We start from the raw sequence: 17,366 nt of genomic DNA, 5'->3' as shown, positions 1-17,366 counted from the left end.
AGCTATGGAAGTTGTGCTCAGCTCATCGGAGCAGCACAAGCATCAGAGCAAGAGTGCTGGAGATGTGGGCGACTAGTGCACACCCCCAGTCCAGGAGACGAGGGTGCCAATGGTCACAACAAACGCGATAAACTGATCTGGAAAGCCAGCAATGTTGTGGGGATGGACTCCCTTATGATGTCCAAGGCAAGCTCAATGGTGGACAATACCTCCCGCCCACACTATGACATCCTGGCCTGTCACAGGAGGCTGTTCAGTGAGAGACTGAACTTACCCAAATGCACCACTGAACGGCACAGGAAATCATTCCTGCCGGTCCATACAGGTCAAACCGCTAAATCAATGATGTAATTTTAACTGCCTTCACTCAGTCCTCACACATCTGACTCATATGTTAGAGTGCTGTTCATTGACTTCAGCATTCAACACAATCATTCCCCAGCCACTCATTAACAAACTGGATCTGGTGGGGCTCAGCACCTCGCTGTGTAACTGGCTGCTGGATTTCCTGACAGGAAGACAGCAAATAGTACGGGTCGGCAGCAACACCTTTAGCTCAAGAACACTGAATACGTGGGCTCCCAACGATGTATGTTGAGCCCCCTTCTCAACTGCACACCATCACACAGCTGCATCAAGTTGGCAGATGACACAGCTGTGTCACATCAGCAGCAACGATGAGACATAGAGGAGTGAAGTTAACCATCTGGCTGAGTGGTGCAGCAACAACAACCTTTCCCTGAATGTGGAGAAGACTAAGGAGATCACCACAGACCTCAGGAGAACTCACACTCTGCATACCCCACTAACCATCAACAGTGCTGCTGTGGAGAGGGTAAGCAGCACCAAGTTCCTGTGTGTGCACATCTCAGAAGATCTCTCCTGGTCAAAGAACACAGCATCACAGCCTCAACCGCCATTATTGGAAAATCTCGGAAAAAATAGTCCTTCATCAGTTGCTGACCTTGTTAGAGACTAATGGAATCAGCGAGAAATTCCAATCTGGGTTTAAACCACGCCACAGCACCGAGACAGCGCTATTAAGAGTTTTTAATGAGTCTCTCCCATATCTAGCAAGTGAAAATAAAAAATAAATAAAATAAACAATAAAAGGTGAATCAAATAGACCATTACGGCAAGGCTGGGATGGTCTATTTGGTAAATAAATCCGTTGGGCATCTTTCTTCGCCTTTAGACAATAATTCTGATGGCAAAAGAACCAAACGGGACAGGCAAAAAAAAAAAAAGAAAAGAAAAGAAAAAAGTTTTTAATGACCTCCTTTTAACTGCTGATTCAGGGTGCTCAGTGGTCCTAGTTTTATTAGGCTTAACGATACGGTAGATTAGGGCTAGGGATGGGTATCATTTAGGTTTTATCCGATACCAGTACCAAACCGGTACTTTTGAAACGGTGCTGGTGCTTAAACGGTGCTCAAACCGGTGCTTAAAGAATGGAGAACACAAAATTGGTCCAAAAACCTCTCATGTTCAGCTGTTTTTTTGTAAAAAAGATAACAATGTTAGCTTTTTCTGCAGCTATGGGGCATATATGGTATCACTCTTGGCTGGAAGCAGCTTAAACAATGGAAAAAACACAAACTTTGTCCAAAAACCTCTCATGTTTAACTGTTTTCCACTTTTTCTTTGGTCATTTTAGCCTTTTTGTCCAGGGTGAAGGGAGTATCTGCCATCAAACAAGAAGACAGCTGCATGTAGCTATGATGGTGTTTGCTAGTTCACCTTACATGCATTAATGTAATAACGTGGTTAGCCTACTCAACGTAAATTACACACGAACAACATGAAGCTACTCACGCAGAGAAGAACGGCTGCTGCTGCATCATCATCCTCATCATTTCTGCTACACTGGCAGGGCTAGGGGCCAGGACTCTCCTCTTCGGGTTTTTGGGGGATGTTGCTAACTCCGGGTCGATAACAGGCACCACACCCGCAGTAGATGTGCTCGGTGTGAGGTCTCGCAGCAAGCTATCAAATACGGCGCATTTCTCGGCTTTAAAAAAAACGCTATGCGGCGGCAGGTGTTTCATCAGATTTGAGGTGTTACCTCCTTTGACAGTATCACAGTATCAGCTTAAAGCACTTGTTGCAGCTGCTGAGTTTGCATCTTTTGCTGTGAAGTACAGCCAGACTTTGACCGCTTCGCCTTGGGCGTTTTTAATCTGTAGCTCTGCTCTAAAAGAACGTACATACCTGGACCCGCCTACTATCCTCGGAAACGTAAAATGATTGGCTAGAATCTAAAGTGTATCACAGCTCAGGAAAAAAAAAGCACTGAAATAAAGCACCGACATGTGCGCTGCTTTTCGGTCTGGTTACTACCGTTTATGTCAGAACAGCACCGGATACCGGTACCCATCCCTAATTAGGGCTGTTTGATATAACGATATATATCAGCTGACGATATAAAAACATCTATCGTTTCATTTTACGTTATCGTTTGTTTCATGGTGTCGCAAAATAACCTGTTTACGGCAATATTTTTTCATCGTTTTGATGGTCACTGTAGTGGCTATATTAATTTCTTAAAGTTCTCTCTTTGGCTTATATTTTATATAACCACACTACGGCTGGACAAGCGACTGTTTTACGCGTTGTCGTTAGCAACCAAGACGGTAAAACAATGGCGTGGCTCCGCCGTCTGCTTGTTTGTTTTGCATACCTTTCACAATAAAGCTCAAAATCCTGTTGAGACTTTTCAAAATAAACTAAATCCCATGAAAGAGTATGGAGAGTATTTATGGATGAGAAGCAAAAAAAGAGCCATCAGGTGCTAAAAAATAAACCTTAGACTCAAACGTTAGAACAGGCTTTTCCCCGCAGCACGCTGTGTAATAAACACTCACAAAGAAAACGGCGCCGTTACAACTTATGTCTAAAAATGTATCGTTTCATCCATCAGTTAAAACACTCGACTCCAGGTACATGACGCCCAGCTGGAAACACTTCATGCAAGTCAATCTGCCCGAGATTCACAGAATTTACAAAAAATGTTACATTTTTGTGATTTATATCGTTATCGGGACGATAGATGTCTTATATCGGGATATGAGATTTTGGTCATATCGCACAGCCCTACGGTTGATCACAATATTCTCCTGGCAAGGCTAGAACATGTCGTTGGACTTAAAGGTAATGTCCTTTCATGGTTTAAATCATACTTATCCAAGAGGTCTGTCTCTGTCACAATGGGGAAATCCTCCTCCTCTTCTGCCCCTTTCCGTTGTGGTGTGCCTCAGGGATCGGTGCTATCTCCTACGTTATTTTCTTTATACATGCTGCCCTTGGGACTTCTTTTCAAAAAGCATAATATCTTGTTTCACTGCTATGCCGACGACATCCAAATCTACTTCCCCCTGAATCAGGATGTCCAGTCCTCATTAGTGCCTTTGTTCAGTTGTCTGCGGGAAGTTAAAGATTGGCCATTACAAAACTCTCTAACTCTAAATGAAAATGAAACAGAAATTATTGTTTTTGACAGTCCCACTCCCCTGGACCAGCTAACTAATACACTGGGATCCTATGCCAGCCTTCTCTCTTAGAAATCTTGGAGTGGTCCTGGACAGCTCACTCAAGTTAGACAAACAAGTTGCCTCAGTTGTGAAAATGAGTTTTTACCAGCTACGTCAAATCTCCATGGCAAAGCGCTATATTCCACATAAAGACCTTGAAAAGCTTATCCACGCCTTCATTACTTCTAGACTAGACTATTGCAATTCTCTGTACATGGGCCTCCAATTCTCTCTCCTCCAGCGTTTTTCAGTTCAAAATGCCACAGCACGCCTCTTAACTGGCACCAGAAGGCATGAGCACATCACCCCAGTTCTAGGCAATCTACACTGGCTCCCTGTTAAATACCGTATCGTTTTTAAAATCCTTCTGTATACTTTTAACATGTTAAATAACTCGTTACCTAACAGACCTTCTCGACGTGTATAGCCCCAAGAGAGCGCTCAGATCCTCTAACCAACTGATCTTACTGCAACCAGGCCCCGATGAAGGACTGGAGGGACCGAGCGTTTGCTGCACCTAAACTCTGGAATAATCTTCCAATCGATGTGTGCACGTCAGAATCCATTCAATCATTTAAATCACGCTTAAAAACTCACCTGTTCCAGCTTTTGAATTAGTTTGGACTTCCTGCCAGTCTGCAGTTGTGCTGTCACTGTAACTGTAACTGGTTTGAATTATTTTTAACTGTTTTTGTTGCCTTTGTTGTAATCTGCTTTGCTACCTAGTTTGAAGCACTCTGATGGACACTGTCCTTTTTAAATGTGCTATATAAATAAAATATTGATTGATATTGATTGATTATGAGCACCTTCTACAGAGGCACCGTTGAGAGTATCCTCACCAGCTGCATCACTGTGTGGTATGGCTCTGGCACTGGGCCCTGCCGGAAAAAGCTACAACGACCAGTGAGAGCAGTGGAGAGGATTGTGAGTGTTTGTTTTCTCTCCCTCCACAACAGCTACTGCAGAAGCCTCACTGGAAAAGCATTACAGGTGACTCCACTCATCCAACAGACTGGAGGGCTAGAACCAGCAGAATGAGAGATAGCTTCGTCCATCAGGCTGTCAGGATGCTGAAATGTTCTTCCTGCTCGACTCTCACACACACAAACTCCAGACCTTTTCCCTCTGAAGCTCCTCTCCCTGAGACATACAAAACTCTGAACCCCACCATCACTTTTCACTGATTCCCCCAACCCACTTCCACACAAACTCTTGCCCAAAAAACTCGGATTGTGTTGGACTCTGTTGTGTTTGTAAGATTTTTATCTTTTTTATGTTATTTTAGTGTAACACTGAAGGCCGTGGGAGTACTGCAATGCCAAATCCCTGTGTGTGATCTTCACATATGGTTTTTGAAAATAAAGCTGACTTTGACTTTGAATTGGCAAGAATACCAAAGGAGTGAAACACCAGCTACTGGTAGACAGACCAGACTTACCAACTTGTGCACTACCCGGACAAGAAAGCCTATGACTCTATGCCCCACCCCTGGATCCTGGAACGCCTAGAACTATTAAAGATAATCAGGAACTCAATGGGGATGTGGCTAACAAACCTGGAGGCCAACTTCAAGCTTATAACAGTGCAGGATCTACCAAGGAGATGCTCTGTCCCCACTGCTATTTTTCTCCACGATATGACTGGCTACAGATATCGACTACGGAGGGGAGGAATTGTCAGCCACCTTCTCTACATAGATGACATCAAGCTTTATGCAACAAGAACAAGGCTGAACAAGACATCGATTCACTGATGCACATGTAAACCAGGTCCCACGTAGCTATGGTAAAAGCTAGAGTGTATAGTACAGTGATACTGGGCCTGGGTTCATTTTACTACTACTATATGTATACTAATACCCTCTAATTAGATTATTAAGGACCACCACAACTGTAACTCACACAAAACGTGTTCCTCATCAGATATTTATTTGGAAAAGAAGGAAACTTGAATCATAGTATTCGTTGCAGATCTGTTTCAAGGTTCGGGTGCTGTGAGGCCTAAAACTTATGGCCACTTCACTCAAACTGAGCAATAAACAGAATAAACACCTGCACTTTTGTTCAGTTAGTAATCAATGAGCTTCTAAACACATTAAAACAGTTACAATACCAATATCAAATGCTATTTCATAACGATTTAGCGTTAGTATGCTTTAACTGAACATCACAATCTAAGGAAAGAAAGCGTCTTGACTTCTTTAAATTTCCTTGAAGAAGTTTCATCCAAAAAGCTTCTTCAGTTCGAAGGTCAAATGGTGGAGAGTCCCAGCTTTTAAGCCCTATAGGAGTGCCCCCCCCCCCCCCCCCCCGAAGTTTTGTCTTTGTGATGAACCAGTTTGTGTGTGAGTGTGTTGCTGGGTCTGAAGTAAACTGGGATGTCGTGCTTGGAGAAGACTCTCCTGAGTTTCTCTGATACACCAGCTACATAGGGGATGACAATGTTGTTGCGTCTGTCTTTCTGTTCCTCCCTCGCTGGTGTCTGATCTTCTTTTCTTGCATCTTTGCTGACCTAATGAAAGCCCAGTTGGGATAAGCACATGTTTTAAGAGCTTCCTTTACATGTGTGTGTTCCCTCTCTGTTCCCTCAAGGTCCAGAAACTCATCACAAGTAGGAACAAAACAAGGTGACTTCCTTGCATATCAAAATATTCCACTTCCTGCGTTGTTCCTCTGACAATTGTGTTTTTATTAAATAAAAATAAGCTTAATTCTTTATAGGGCTGCATCAAGTATTTTGAGTAATTCAATTACAAAGAATTCTGGACAGAAATTGTTTGCTTCGATGCTTCGTTTAAGGCACAGCTCTGTAGAGCACCACTGTCACTGTGGAAATGCAAACGCACCCACATAAAAACAGACCTGCAACACAAACGTATCCAGTTTTAATCAGAAACACTGATAACCCAACAGCAGCAGCAATGATGACGCTGGCACAGTTACACAATGCAAAGAGCAAACAGGTGGAGCTTTACTGAGACAATTAGTTCAGCTTGAGTGAAAGAAAAGTTGTTTCTAGCGTCCAAAACATCAGTGCTGTTCCTGTAGTCGATCTTAGTTCTTCAATTTAGTGGGAAAAAGTGATCAAAGGACCTGATCAACAAACTCAACTAGTTTATTATGTGAATGTCACATGTGGGCAGTTTTCTCACAGACTTATAGAAAAACATTCAGCTTTGACAGGTGAAGTAACAGAAACAAGCATACACACAAACTTACCGAGGAAGCGGAAAGTCCTGCGTACCAGCGGGTTGAGGTAACAGCAGTCTCCGGTGGCCACCGTCTTCTCTAAACGGTCAAACTCCTTGGACGTGTACTGGACCAGAAACAGCACAGTCTCTGTCACTGTGATCTAGGAGAGATAGCAGCCACATACACAAACAAAGAAAACAGATTACTGAAAGGAGCAGCACTTTACCTGTGAGTGGGTGCTGCTAGTGTGGGTGGTGTTATTTTGTCAGTCATTCGTACCAGTGCTCTCTCAGTGGGCTCCAGCTGCTGAATACACAAAAGGACTCAAGCCTGTCTATGTGCAAATATGTATGCTTTTGAAAACAGGACCTAGCCCACTTTCTACACAACTCTGATGCTCTCTGAAGTTGACTATTAGCCAAAGAAAGGAAAGAAAGAAGGTCTGAAAAGCTGGAGCAAACGTCTAAATCAGGGATGGATGGAAACTTTTCAAACAAGTCATTTTTCTAAACAGCTGTTTACGTCAGGCAGCTTCAATGCAACATTAAAATTAATTATAAATATACTGCATTTGTTATTATTTTCAGACACTGATGCAGGTGAGCAGCAGAATGGTGAATGTGTAACTGATGCAAAAGAAGCCCGTGTGTGTTTGTGGAATGAAAGAACAGTGTAACATTGTAACACTAGGGGTGGGGGGAAAATGGATACTGTGTAGCATGGTGATATTTTGTTTGCTAATAATGTATGGATACAGGGACAGCAGAAATCGATATTTTGTTACAAAAAGGTTTTTGTGCTCTGACTTCAGAGCATGTTGATCCTTTTTCTGAGCAAGAATCCTGACATTCCTTCACTGTCCAAATGTGTTTAACTTGTTTTTGGCAGCAATAAACATGACAGTTTACTTATTTTAATTTAAGACATGTTTTATTTTAATTACGTTTAAAACTTTTTTATTTAATGTAAAATTATATTTTGTTTTAATTTACTTTCAAATTCTTCAGTTGCTGAAGGGGCTGCATAGTTTTCATAAACTGCATAGTTCAGAATAGCTATAATTGTACCAGATGGTTGATTCAGTTAAGTTGGACTAGACTGTAATACAAACCGTTCAGTTTGTCAACAATCAAACTGAAATGAGAGAAAGACTGAGTGTGAGACTTTGATATTAGAGAAAATGAATATTGATAAAGTTTACCTTTATGTACAGAATCTGAATATCGCAAAATATTTTTAAAAATTGCAATAATATCGTATCGTGGGATGTATGGTGATTCCCACCTCTATGTAACACCCTGAATCACTGACATGTGTGTGGCACCGAGTAATATCACACTTTATTAAACACACAGTTCCTGTTAGCAGACACACTCATGTTTGGGTCTGGATGTGGGATTTCTCTTCATGAGGAGAAAAATATGAAAGACCATGCCACTAGAGAACATAACAAAAACGACTGTGGCTTAGGGAGCCAGTGAAAAGTGATAGAAACCCAAGGCGACCAGTAAAAACAGGCACGGTGGTTGACGCAGTCGCTCCTCTTCAGCTAAAGCAGTGTTTCCCAACCACTGCACCGCGGCACATAAGGTGTGCTGTGAGAAATGATCAGGTGTGCCGTGGAAGAGTATCTGGTTCCACCTGATTAGTAATCTAAGCGATCGGTGTGGGTATCGGGCAGAACAATTACATTCTCTTCCACTAGAGGGCAGTACAACTACCTGCTCTAATTACCGTATTTCCCGGACTACAAAGCGCACCTGAATATTAGCTGCACAAGCTAAAATCAGGGGAAAATCCTGTTTTGTACGTACATTAGCCGCACCTGACTAAAAGCCGCAGGTGTTTCAATGTTGACTTATCATAAGTAAGAGAATATGCACAAAGGGAATTGTCAGCAAAGAGATGGCTGTTTGGAGACACACCCCTTTTATTAATACTTTGAAAAACAAGTTATGGGTTCATATTTGCATAACTTTTTAGGTATATGTACAAGTAGCAGTAATTACAAGTACGAAACATGTACTGTGCTTCATAAACGAGTAACAAATGTAGTACATAACAATAACCTACAGCACACCAGAAAAATAGATTTGGATTTTTCACGCTACTTGTACGGCACTACGTTGCCTGGCGGATGGACATGTGACCAACATACCACTCTTGAACCCCGATACTGTGTGTCTGATCACATACCCTTCCGCCAGGCAACGTAGTGCCGTACAACAGCGGAACAAACAAAACAAATCGTCTTACAATATGACAAAAATCATGGACAATCCATAGAAAAGCCACCTGACTAAAAGCCGCAGGGTTCAAAGCTTGTGCAAAAAGTAGCGGCTTATAGCCCGACAATTACGGTAAATGGGTTGCCAACTGCCAGTAAAACAGAAGAAGACGAAGAAGAAATTACATAACAGCCATGCTGTGAGTGAGTGTGCAGCGTAATAACAATAGATACATATGTGAAAGGACAAAGTAGTCAGTGTGACCTGGTCCTGGAGAAACTCTGACCCCGATGAGGACCTAGCACCAGCACTGGTCAGAAGAAAGCAAAAAAGGTATACTGGGGACAAACCGAGCCAATTCTTTCTTACTTCTTCTGTCATAAATCATAGAGCCATAACTCACTTTCTCTCATATGTCCAAGTTTTTCCCTGCAAATACTTTATTTCCCAGTCTGTTGGGACAGTTAACTAAGCAGTGTATTTGTCTCCTCCAGGCATCAAACCAGGCTGCTTTCACTTATTAGCTGAATGTAAAGCATCGCACTCTGGAGCCACTGAAAGAGTCCACACAATAGATCTCTTACATTAGACAACTGATAAAATATAACCAAATAAAACTCAACACCAACACGACTGGCACCAGGTGGAGTGGAACTGATGACCACGTCAGCTACTCATCATTGATATGAGGAGCTGTATTTCCATGGTGACACTGGTCGGGATGTACTGGGATGAAATACACTGCACACCGTGGTAGTCGTAACATCAGTAAAAGAATGCAGGGCCTGCACTGGGCTCAGTAACACGTATATGCTGCACTGACAACTTTAAAGCCTGTTTTTCAAACAGAGGATGATGAGGATCAAACTATGCTGGCTAAAAGTCACTGTTTTATCCTTTATTGTACACATATATGTCTTGTAGAATAGACCGTTTCACTCAGACACTAACAGCAGGGAGAATTCCCCCTCTCTGAGGAATTTGAGGGGGATGATCTGCCTGGACTGTTGTTGGCACCGGAAGGTACAAAACTTTGATGTTGACTCTGCTAGACCGAAAGTTCTCCCCCAAGTTTTTGACCAATCTTTCCTGTTTTTATAACTTACAATAAAAAGTGTTTACCTGGAAAGAGAAGAGCTCAAAGAAACCATTAAAAGCCTCAAATCACCATGACATTCATGCCCATTGTGACTGTATGGAAACCTTTAACCACACCAGTATAGTTAGTAATTAAAACCTCAAGGTGTCTTCAACAAGCCAGTACATTGTAGTAATGATACTATTTTTAGAGCCTCATCTCCTGACTTCGGTTCAGAAGATAAAGCTTCAAGAGGAAGACAATGAGGTGGAAATGAGAGAGGAGGAAGAGTAGTGGAGGAGAAGGCATGAAGAAAGACACAATAAGGACAGAGATGATGAAATATACATGTACAAATGCTAAATAGTCAAATATAATCTGAAAGAACTATTTGTGATCCTAAAATCAAAAGTTACTTATACGCTCTCTTGCATACGTAAACACATAAAAAGTGAATAGAAAGAAAAGCATAAACATTTCAGCCACTGTGCTAAAGATGGTTGAAACAAGGCAAGCTGGGGAAACTAAACTAAAACCTAAACTGTAATAAACTCAAATTAACAAATATAAATATATATATAGCAGCGCGTGGCTGCACGGCGTAAACTCGTTAGCACGGTTAGCTCGTTAACGTGTGTAGCCCCAGCACGGGGCGATCTGCGCTAACTCGCTAACCGAGATTTGCCGCGTTAATGCGGTTATGGCATTAACGTCATTTTAACAAGATTAACGCTAACAGCACTAATATATATATATATATATATATATATATATATATATATATATCCATCCATTCGCTTCTGCTTCTCCCTGCTTCAGGGTCGGGAGGGCGCTGGAGCCTACGCCAGCTGTCATAGGGTGAGAGGCAGGGTAGACCCTGGACAGGTCGCCAGCCTGTCGCAGGGCCAACACACAGACACAAACAACCATTGGGCAATTTAGATCAGTCAACCTATCCCCACAAACTGCATGTCTTTGGACTGTTGGAGGAAGCGGGAGTACCCGGGGAGAAATGTGGTGACGTTCCATCCATTTATTTTTGCATTTTTAGAATTAAAATAAGTAATAATAACTACTGCCGTCTCAGATATCATCAGGTGCCATTGCGAGGCTGCAAATGTCACAGTAAAGCAGTGTGACAAGTAAAAAAGGGACAAAGGATAATCTGCTGTTTTTATTATGGGAGAAACTTGTGCTGTTGCCATGGTTTCACTCATTTTATTATGAGGAACAACAAAAGACATGGAGGAGTAGGCTCCACATGCTCAGCACATCTCTGTTCTTATGTCCCCCACATACATGTGCTGTCAGGACTACAACACGGTTCTTACACGACTGCGACAGACCTTAGAGTTTATTTCATGCTTTATGTTAAATGTATTCTGCATACATGGCCACACTGCTGCATCGTGGGTGGGTCACTTTGCTTTATGGCTACAAGCACACTTTAAGAAGGAATCAAACCTCATTAGAACATCAGCAAAGAACACAAACAAGCTTCTCACTGTGCTACACACGGAGCTGCTACAATATCATATTTCCACTACATCATTTTTGTAGCCCGTGCATAATTATCTAGGTTATGAAATAGTTTACAGTATTATCTTAGAATAATCTACAGTAAGAAATATCATTCACAAGTCGGAAAATTAAAGATGGTTCAAGTCCCAGAAATTCACCTGAGCTCGGCTCACCATGCAATGCTAAGAGAAACTGCGAAATCCCAAGAGCTCCATCTCAGACCCTGTGGGCTGTAATTAGCACATTAAATATTAAAGTTCATGACAGTACAGTTAGAAAGACACTGAGGAAATATGTTTGGAGGTGGGAAGCTGAACAAACAAGACTTTTGGAACAAAGTTCTCTGAACAGATGAGACGAGTGGAGATGCTGGTCACCTGGGTACTCCACATTCACTGAGTCAACCACAAACTCTTATATATACCAAACTCTAGAGTCAGAGGTCCAGTCAATGTCCAGACCTTGAGATGCTGTGGTAGGACCTCAAGAGAGCTGTGCATAAAGGAATGACCACAAACGTCACGAAACTGAAGCATTTGTGGAAAAACAGTGGGCCAGAATTCCTTACATTTAGTTAAATAAATAATTTCACTTGGTTTTATTTGACTACATTTACCTGGTAAGGATCAGATTATTTATTTTTTAAATGTTAGAAATGAAAAAAGGTCTATGTACTCTCTAGCTTGCCTATAGCTCAGTATCTTGTAAAACTGGGAGCTGGTCTGTTTGTCAGACAGACAGAAATATCCTCTACGTTGTTTCACAGCTTTCATTTTTGCCCCCAGGTTTATAAACAAAACCAAATTTTAATGATATTGGATGTTCAGAACAAGAGATAGGAGAACTGTGGGACATAACGCCATTTCAGTGTGCCATATTCTGTTCCTTATCCACGCGAGGCATCAAGGACATCTTTTTCTAACAGACACATTTTCGTGGTCTTCAGATTGTTGATCACGGACATGTTATTACCGTAAGTTACCACTTCAGGGGTTATTATTAAAAGTCTTGTATGCTAGGGTTAGCCAGACCCTTTAGCAGCCACAGTGTATTGCCTGTGATCATCATTGAGAATGGCAAGAAATGGCTAAGGGGCTGCCTGATTTCCAAAAAGCCTGAGCAGCACTTTGTCCCACTTTCTCATTGGCTGTAACACAAGCTGACAGGTCCACAGTGACAATGTGCTACTTGTTTCGTCCCTTAACCACCTCTCTGCCCTCTCTCTGTCCTTATCCTCCTCACTGTAGAGCTATACGCCATTGGTTAAGTCATGTTGACAAGGCCAGGGTGACCTCAGCAGCTCCTCAGTCAGGGATGAACTTGCTCACCTCTTTCAGTCTCTTCTCTTTGAATCTTGCTTATTTAATTTCACACCAGTCTATATCAAAGCACTGAGCTCTGTTCATCAGTAAGACAGAATCCACTTACACTGAACCAGCGTCTCAATATGTCTCCATTCTCAAGCCAATAATTGGGTTTGCAGTGGCAATCCATTTTACCAGAACAGTGAGACCGAGCTAGTAAATAGAAGAAGATTTGAGCATGCTGACACCAAGAGATTCCCAGGACATTTTTAGACACTGAAGCCTCTCGTCTGTGTGGCATGCATTTGTACACAGCAGTCATTTAAAATGAGGCTATGAGCAGTGGCCCAAAACAAGCAGCCCCATCAATGACTGGCCACCACGGGGCATGATGCAGTACTCATGGCATGAAGAGCTGTTGATGCTCATCTTGCTAGAAAAGGTTGCAGAACCCTCTCTTAAGACTCAGAGAGACATATTTTAAGCATAGAAGCATGCAGGGATTTAGAAACGCCTGTGTGGTTCAGAATGATGATGGCTGTGCTGATCAGGGGCAGGGAGTGTTTTCATATGTAAGGTTGTGCATTCAAAGAGTTTCCTTTTAACAGAAAACAGAACACAGAGTAAGATGGCTAGAGACAAATAATAACTAATGATTAAATGCAGAGTGATGAGTGAAAAAAGGTGAGTGAGGTCTAAATATTGGCATCAAACTAAGTTGAGATGATGAGATAGCCTTTATTTGTCAGTTGCAGGTCTTTTGCCCACAACCGAGATGACAGACCTTGCCGACCGTACATACAATACACAAACATCACATTGGGGAGACAGGTCAGGCTAGGTAGCGAGGAAAAAAAACATCGAAATGTGTAACACAAAAGGATAATACAGGAATGCACAGATATCAACACACCATAGCACAATAAACACAGACAGCAACATGGGGAAGAGTTCCAGTGTGTACATCTGATCTGGGACCGCTGCAATCTTCGACTGCGCCTCCAACTGACCCGATGTCCACATCAGAGGGGAGGTGGCGTTGGAGGTGGCGTTGGATAGGGAGGGTGATGCGTCGGTGAGTGCTTATCAGTATCAGTATATGTATGTGTGTGCGTGTCCATAGTTCAGCTGAGACAGTGTCCTTCGCCCTGCCGGGCTAAGTAAACAGTCTTCCAGTCAACCCAGGTGGCCTTGTAGGGAATGGGAAGAACAGACTCAACACAATCGTTATCAGGAGGTTGTTGTTCAGCGCCGGCCTTGAGCCCACAGCTGGCGCCGAAGGGGTCTCCGGATTATGATGGTAATTTTTCTTTTGCAACAACTCATGAAAATTTCAAAGCTGTTCTTAACACTCCGACACTGGTCTCTCAATCTCCCGTTGGCGAACCGCGAGCTTCCCCGTGATGGTATCAAACTTGCTGGTGTTTTCATTCTTTTGCCCAAACAGCCGATTCTGAGAACTCACAACTGCAGTGAGCTGTTCTGCGACGCAATCCAACTTTCGCTCAAGGGTGTTATTTTGAGCAGGCCTCTCCTTGATGTATCCCAATATATGTTCAGAGGTGTTATTCTGAGTATTTACGGCAGCTGTAAGCGTCTCCAAGGTCTTAACCATTCTGCTTTCGAGCCCGTTCTGAGAAGTCGCGCCTCGTCCCATCGCTTCAATCCCAGCGGGCAGCCTTGGGGGGGTTTGAACAGCCGGTTCCGCTTTCTTAATTCTCCGATAAGCCAGGGCCAAGCCAGCTCCGATCAGCAAGAACCCTGTTATCATGGTTCCGAATAGGTAGATATTTTCAGCGTCCTCGATCGACAGTCCCGCCAGGCACACGACCCTCCAGTTCTGCCACCCGTCCATTGTGTATCTGGCAGGGAAAGTCCCTCCAGGGCACTCGACTTCTCGTTGAGAAAAGAGTGTCAATAGCATTCAGAGACCAGTTGATCAAATCCATAATTCTCTTTAGGTTTTAGACAGACTGTGAGAGACTGTTCCAGGGAAAGTAATACAAAAAACACGAGACTAGACAAGGACATAAGCAGGGAAGATAAGGGAGAGGAGAGTGCGTCCGCCTCCTCCGAGAGCCAAAGAGCAAGTTATGTGCTCAGATTCATGTATTGAAGAAAGAAGTTCCAAAGCAGATGTCGCTTCAACCAAACCAAGTCTCCTAACAATGACACATCTGTTTTCTCTCCAACATAAGCAACAGTGTTTTCCTTTTTGTTCCTTTGTAAGATGAATTATGAAAGTGATTGTTATGGCTGCTCAGAGGTCTGTGAACCTTTTTAATAAACTAAAACACACCACAACCGCAGCATGGTTACTTACTTATTCAGTCATTTATATTTCTGTGGGGACAAGCACAACATGAAGAGTAGCATAAAACTTGTATGAATGAAATTAAAATTAAAATCAACCTTTAAGATTGAATATTGAATCTTTAAACTATGATGAGTTTGCATCTTCAACCCAAACAGCAGCACATGGGACCAGTGCAGAAACAGAAGGAGAGCCTTTCCCCATTATGAAACTGGAAGTGCCTGCAACATATCAAACAACCGTGTTTGATATGTCAAAATCTTAAAATTCAGTGTTTTCAGTCCGACAGGTACACCACCTGTCAAACGTTTTACAACACCCTCATTTTTCTGGTTTTTTTGCTATTCAAGTGGTTCGAGTCCAATGAATAGCTTGATGGTACAAAGGTACATGGTGTGACTGTGAGTCCGAACGGTTGTCTGTCTCTATGTGTTAGTCCTGCGACAGACTGGCGACCTGTCCAGGGGGTCTGCTTCATCCCCCTCCCGCCAACAGGGATAAGAAGAAGGGAATGGATGCAAAAGAAATGGCTGTTGCAAACTACCGTAGGCTGTAAATGTCATGTTGTGTGGCATAAAATAACATATACAAAAAAACTATTAATAACTATTCCGACCTGTCTGTAATATTAACAGGAAGCTGAGGGTCTGTGTGCAGCATAAAACCAGCTGCACCACCTCTGGGCTGATATGCAGAGCAAGGGCCTTTCTGGCTAAGCCCAGTGAGCATCAGAGCAAATCTGTCTAAAAGCCAGACTGTGCAACACCAAACATAGCAGTGTTAACCAGATCTGTGACGAGCATCAGTGTTGGAAAAACATCTTGTTTGTTCCTTACACCTCTATGCAAACTCACTGGCATGGCTTCATGGAGATGAATGCCAGCACTCTGTGCTGGGACAACTGAAAATAACAACTAACAAATCACTTTACTTTCCAAGTCACAGTCTCTACAGATCTGCCTTTAACACTGGGAACTCTGGATATGTCACAGCACAATTCAACCCCCTACAGGAGCAACCCTTCCACTGCGGATGCTATTGCCATCACTCTTCATACCACGCTGACCCTCCTGGAACACCCAGGTAAATAGGTTACAGGTAAGCATTCAGTATGCCGGACATCGTAGTGCAGAGAGTGCTGGACCTGATACATTCAGCCTGTACCTGGATTAAAGACTTGCAGATTATGTATCGGAATTTCAGGTGCAGGACCACACCTCCAAACACGCTCCTTCCGGTTGTCATCTACATAGGTTCCCCCAGTTCTGCAAGCTGTACATTCTCGTTCACGTGCCCCACCCTCCCTCCTTGTTCTCAATTCTTTAACTTCTTCATTTCTATTTAGTACATGGAGATCTGCCAGGCCCAGGAGCCATCGCCAGTCCCCAAACCGCAGCTCAGTTCATGTCCAAGCATCACCTTTACCTACTAAAACGCTGTCAAACCTAAAATGAGGACGTGGGCCCAGCGAGTGAAATTCTTTTAAACGGACCACAGCGTGTAAAACTCGCCCCCCCAACTCACTCCCCCCTCACACTTTCTCAGGGTCCAGAAGCAGAAGCTACTGGTGGCGTTCTACAGAACAACCATTGAGAGTGTACTCACATACTGCATCATAGCCTTGCAGGAAGTTTAGCTAGCCAAAAAAATAAAAAATAGCTGCCCCCTGCCCCACCTGGAGGAGATCGCCACCTCTTGCTGCCTTAGATGGGTCAAAGTCACCCTTTCAAGATTAAAGACAACACTGGATATCGTGTTGAGTGGGGTGTATGGTCGAGCACTGCTGGTGCGTTCATTGTGTGCTCCAGTGCAGCGATGGACGTTCTGCTTTAGTACAAGTGAAGAGAGCTGAAGTGAAACCAAGTGTTGAAAACAACGACTGCAGCCACTGTCTGTGCTTTTCATGCCAGTTTTTTGCTTCTCTGTCTCTCCTCTTTTTGACAAGCTCAAACATCTTGTTTTGTTTATTATTTCCTTCTCTTCTTAGCAAAGACAGATCAATGGATCAGCTGTTATGGTTATCGTTTCACTTTACATAGCAGCTGAGAATTTAGTGATTCCGATTCCTGATCAATTATCTAATTGATTCTCATTGTGTTCCAACTAGCTGCAGTCTGAGAGCTACCAGCATCACTAAGCAGCATATCAAAGACATTACATTAGTGCAAATTAACTGCATGTTTATACATGTTGGAAA

The 17,366-nt window shown here is 42.9% G+C and overlaps 1 protein-coding gene across 5 annotated transcripts in view; it reads right to left on the bottom strand.

Annotated features, from left to right (window-relative positions):
- LOC146510847 (phospholipid phosphatase-related protein type 5-like) overlaps positions 1-17,366 on the bottom strand; it is a 112,581-nt gene that overhangs the window by 76,101 nt on the left and 19,114 nt on the right. For all 5 annotated transcript variants that reach the window (XR_014876076.1, XM_085172698.1, XM_085172701.1 and 2 more), the window contains one exon: positions 6,752-6,884. Coding sequence is in view for 4 of the 5 variants with exons in the window: in XM_085172698.1 (XP_085028824.1) it covers positions 6,752-6,884 (133 nt within the window). In the remaining variant the exon portion in view is untranslated. The remainder of the gene's footprint in view (positions 1-6,751; positions 6,885-17,366) is intronic.

This window comes from Neolamprologus multifasciatus, chromosome 9, assembly GCF_963576455.1.
Source record: "Neolamprologus multifasciatus chromosome 9, fNeoMul1.2, whole genome shotgun sequence".
NCBI lineage: Eukaryota > Metazoa > Chordata > Actinopteri > Cichliformes > Cichlidae > Neolamprologus > Neolamprologus multifasciatus.
The sequence above is the reverse complement of the archived record's forward strand: the minus strand, read 5'-3'. Positions and strand labels throughout refer to the sequence as shown.